The sequence below is a fragment of the Haplochromis burtoni genome, unplaced genomic scaffold (genome assembly GCF_018398535.1).
Source record: "Haplochromis burtoni strain Fernald_Lab_line unplaced genomic scaffold, NCSU_Asbu1 Contig_19, whole genome shotgun sequence".
Lineage (NCBI taxonomy): Eukaryota > Metazoa > Chordata > Actinopteri > Cichliformes > Cichlidae > Haplochromis > Haplochromis burtoni.
In genome coordinates, this window is record NW_024582380.1 from 2,643,718 (window position 1) to 2,649,056 (window position 5,339).

The window sequence follows — 5,339 nt, forward strand, 5'->3', positions numbered from 1 at the left end:
AGGATTCTATACAGTCCTGTGAAAAATGAGGCTCATCTCATGATTCAGTAGCTGGTAGCACCACCATAATTTTAAATTACTATTTTTCTCTATGACTTTATCAGTCTCACATCATTGTGAAGGAATCTTCACCCACTCTTATTTATGAATTTGCTTTAGTTCATAAAGACTTGTGAGTATTTGTTTAAGCACATCTCTCTTAGGTCTCCCCACAATATTTAAATCAGGTTGACGTGTGGACTTTGACTGGGTCATTGGAACTACTTGATTCTTCTTCTGTTGTACATTTGCTGCTGTGCATGGGAACAATGTCCTGCTGAATGACCCAATTTCGCCGAAGCTTTAACTGTCAGAGAGATGACCTCCCATTTGACTCTAGAATGCTTTGCTATAAAGAGCATGCAAGACTTCTAGGTCCTGTCTCTGTGAAACAGGCACAAATCATCACTCCTTTCACCACACTGCTTGACTGTAGGTATGATGTGTTTGTGCCTATATGCTGTGTTCAGTTTGTAACAAACATAGTGCTGTGCATTATGGTCAAACATCTCCACTTTGGTCACATCTGTCCAAAGGAAATCATTGCAGAAACCTTGTGGTTTGTTCAAATGGATCTTTACCAATCTAAGACATGCTGCCATGTTCCTTTTAGAGAGAAGAGTCTCTCCTGTCAACTCTTCAAAACAAGCCATACTTGTTCAGCCTTCCTCTAGTTGTACTGTCACGAACTGCAACATTTAACATGCTAACTGAGGCCTGCAGAGTCTGAGATGTCGCTCTGGAAATTTTTGCAGTTTCTCAGTTTCGCGTCGCACTGTCTGATCTTGAGGTGAGTTTGTTGCGACTTCTACTCCTGGGAGGATTGGGAATGTGTCCTGAATGCCAACTTGTCAATATTTTTTTTCACTGTTGAATGATTGACTTCAAACTGTGTGCAAATGGTCTTATAAACCTCCACAGATTGATAGGCAGCAACAATTGTTTCTAGATATTGCTGGTGTCTTCCCTCCTCAGAATTGTGTTAACATACACCTGAAAGCTCCAGAGCAGCAAACTGCCAAAATGTCTTCCTTCATAGAGATGCTCATACTTGCTGATGTAGGTTGTATTTTTTCACAAGACTGCAGAAAGTCATGTGAAAACTTTTTTTTTTCACATGACATATAAGTTAAGCTGCTTAATTTCTAATTCCGGTGTGTGTATACCTTTCACATATACATTAGAGCCATTAAAGCCACTTTTCACTGCAAAAAAACATTTTCACTTTAAAAATATACCACTAGTAAAAATTAGGGAACCAGTTCATAGACATAGACAAGCTACTGAGAACATCCTGTACCTCCAGGGATATATTGTACTAACTTTAATATCCTCTACTGTACTATAGTCAGATATTATCAGCTATGATTACAAAATATAATGATACGTGTCACAAGAATGGATTAGGTCGAATCTGACCTCACTTGCAGACCATTTGTGTTACTGCCAATAAACACAACCTGAGACATGTTGGATGACCTAATGATGACATTTATGGTAAAAAAAAAAAAAAAAAATTAAAAGGATGCACTGACATACCACAGCCTCATATATAACAGTTACTTTGTCTATTTCATGAGAAGTTCTAATGCTGCACAGACACTTCTGCTGGTTCTTTCTAGTCTGCCTGTTTTTTTATGTGTGTTGACATTACCACAGAGATTATGTTGACCTTTTGTGGGCTTTTAAAAGTGCAATAAATGTGTACTATACCAACTCTAACAGTCATCAACACTGTATGTCAGGCATAAGATTCTGCACTTCAGATGTACACGGAGCAATAAAGTTATACTGATACTCATTGTTATTCTGAGCAGGCTTCAGTCAGAATGAGAGCAGTTAGAAAATGTAGCTGGGAAAAGAAACAAGAGAGCAAGATACAATCGCGGACGCCTGCTGAATTCTTTCAGGGTCGTGAAATTTAAGGAACTCTACCATGATAGAAAATATGTTACTATTACTTTATCTGTTTCAGTCTCTCAAATTAAACACCCTCGTCCCCTAAAAAAAGCCCTTAACCTCTGTTTGTTTGAGATTTTTGTTTTTAACTCATACTTACCAAGATAGTGGTGACTATGTAAGTTCTGTTCAGTAGTGGGTAAGTCTCGTTGCTCCCTCTCAGGCTGGCTGTGGTCACGTACTTCTCATCTTCATTCCAGTAGCCGACCTAAGGCAAGGAGAATGTGTCACAAAGTAGGGCCCGTGTTTAATTAACTGCCTAAAGTGAAACTGACTATATGAGAGAAAAATAACTTTTACTCCCACTCAAAGACTCGAGCTTAAAGGCAGTTTATCATATTTCAGCTTATATTTAAGTCCAGCTCAATGACCTATCAAGCTGATTTAGCAGCTCTTACTGTGAATGACTGAAATCCCAAAAGAGACATGTATGTGGAGTGCACAAAATTTAATTGAAATGATGAGCTGTATTTAATAAAAATGTATAATTTATCAGGCATTTCAGATAAATTCAAGTACTTAAGTCTCCTCACTGGATAGCTTCTCCAGCGCAAGAGGAAAATATGAATTTCCTGCTATTTCAAATAAACATTCAGTTGCATTTGCAAGACTGAAAACATACCAAGAAGTAAGGTAAATCCATGTCTCTAATTTACCTTTCACCCTTAAGGTATTTGCAGCAGTAATGATGTACTCATTTGGGAGCTGCTCAGTGAGGTGTGAGAGTAAAAAGCTACTCATACACTTCACTGAAGGTAGTAGGAGATTTCTTGTTAAATGTGAATCTTAACTTTTTAAATTAGAAACTGGCTCTTTGGAGCATTCACTCGTTTGACTACAGTACAAGGTTTTAAAATAAGCTACAGGGTTAGTCAGACACATGTAATAAGACTGCATACATATTGTCTTTTTAGAAAGGGGGCCCTTGGGCAAGAATGAATATCTTAAATCGGACCCTCAGGCTCACCTTCTTGGGTCCAGAGGGGGCCAGTTCCATGACACTAACAGTGTAGTTGGTTCTGCGGCCTTTCTCATTAAACTGAATGTGGCCAGTCAATCCATCTATACGGACCTGTAATGGAGTCAAAGATATCGAATAAGTAATTCAGATCCTCTCACTTCCCTGGCTGGTACGGCTGCCCCGTAACGTGATATTCAACCAGCGTTTCAGTGCTAGGAGCAAGCACTCGCACATCATGCTAACATGACATGCATTCTAAGCGCAACTTGTTTTGTGTCGTTTTCATTTGTGAGTGTCCGCGCGTCACTGTGGACATAAATGACAGACGGTGTGCACGTATGTGTGCAGAGTGCACCGTGTTTGTCTTGGCTGTGTGATGGAATTAATTGAGCGAACACGAACGGCTTCAATCTCCAGTCTATCTGCAGGCAGATGGCGAGACTGATTCGGAACAGGCCTCTGCGCAGCCACTCTGCAGACAGCGCCTTGGGCAGCACACTCACACAAGCACTTGTACTGTACGTAAATCCTCATGAACACAAAAGCAGTTTTTATATTTCCATATTTTGCGTGAATGGTGTTGAATGCCTTGAACTTAAATTTTCTTTTTTTTTATTAGCGTTCTAAATTTAATCCAAATAACTGTCCGTGTTCCTCGATGCACATGCGGGTCGGCGTTCGTGTGTCTCTGTGACATTAAGGAGTCTCACAGCCAGTCCAGCATTTTCATCGCCAAATATTACATTTCTAAACTCAATTGCTGATGTCATATTTCATGATAATCACAGTCGAGTGTTATTGCCTGCAGGTTGTGTTTACTAGCTATGATGTCACATTTGATACTGGAGAGCTCTCCAACGACTTAATGTGAACTTTACACGACAGAATGAGACCTAATTTGTTCAGCCAGCCCAAACTCAGGAGCTGTTAGCCAATGTGCCACTCAAGAAATTGTGTGAGTGTGCATGAGGATCTATGTATTTATGCGTGTGTGCATTAGTGTGTTCCTCTCCACGTGTGCAGACCTGCTGCAGGGCTCTCTGGATGTCTATGCCCTGTCCCCAGGGAGCTGGTGGGTTGGCTAGGCATTCTCCAGCGTTGCCCCTGCGAGATATGTCTATCCTCTGTCTCCTTAAATTCTGAAAGGCTGTGGACATGACTTTCACCCCGTCATATGTTAGAGCACCTGTGTACTGCAGAGAGCAAGTTTAATTCAATTACATTTCATGTCACAAACACTAGAAGCGCTTTGCTTAAACATCAGAGACTTCATTTCTATAACTTAAACTTTAGGTTACTTTCTTATGCCTGTAAATACACAAATACCTTGATATGGTATCACTCTCAGCTTGGTATAGATAAATAATTGCTATAGCAGAAATCCAAAATCCAAAAAGCATATTCAGGTAAGAGTTACCTATTATATAGACACTAGGCTTAGAGACTTATGGAAGAAGAAGAAAGTAACTCAGAAATTTAAGGGGTAGTACTTTGAGTCCAGGCTTGGGCACTTTGGAGTCCTTATTATCAAACTCCATCCACTGCTGGACGATGCGGCTCACACTCGGCTCTGAGTTGTTGACGAGCTGAAAGCCGGTTATGTTTGCCCCGCCTTTCCTCAGATCTGTCAGATCGATGTCCAGAAAACCCTGAGAGGAAACCAGACAGAAACAGATTACACACATACTCACACAGGTACAGAGGATACAGTATGTTAACTCCATGTGAAATCCAGCTGATATGTTCTTCTACAGCAGTGGATTGCAAACAGGGGTTCTGGTTATCCAGGCGTCACAAGAAAAAAACCCACATGTAAAATGGATCTCGCCTCTACTTTTGAGCTTCATAAGCAGTTTAGCTTATAAGCAGATGGATGAATGGATCAATTATCATAACTTGTTAAAAACTGCATCAAAGGGTTTCAAGCAGGTGAGCATTTTGTAAGAACACTGTCCAAAAAGGTTTTGGAACCAGCAGCAGGGTACCTAACATTAGGTGCCGCTGGTTGGGTAATTTAGCTAACTTTATTACATTTTAAGTACTGCTTTAACTGTGCCATCACAAGTTCAGGTTTTAATTTCTTAATAAAGAAAAAAAATCTTTCATTTTTACATAGGGTGATCATCCCATTGAGCAGACTTCATTTAGGTCTTTCCTGAGGGACAGAAGTAGTGAGAAAGAAAATAGAAAACCTCATTACATGGAAGGAGCAGTCCGGCACTAATCTGTGATAGACGGAGTCCTCATAGGCTACTGTTAACAACAGCAGGATCAAAACCTTATAGGCTACTGTGAACAATGCAAGGCGAGCCTCAGGCAAAGAAGAATGGAGGAAGAAGCGATTTACTGTAATGGTATTTCCTTCTTGTATCCCCCCCCC

General features: G+C 40.3%; 1 protein-coding gene across 1 annotated transcript in view; it reads right to left on the reverse strand.

Annotated features, from left to right (window-relative positions):
- The window catches only part of gria1a (glutamate receptor, ionotropic, AMPA 1a), a gene marked incomplete in the record, with an annotated part of 85,112 nt that overhangs the window by 46,860 nt on the left and 32,913 nt on the right, over positions 1-5,339 (reverse strand). The window contains 4 exon segments of the mRNA XM_005916468.3: positions 2,099-2,206; positions 2,966-3,070; positions 3,985-4,152; positions 4,450-4,608. Coding sequence (XP_005916530.1) covers positions 2,099-2,206; positions 2,966-3,070; positions 3,985-4,152; positions 4,450-4,608 — 540 coding nt within the window.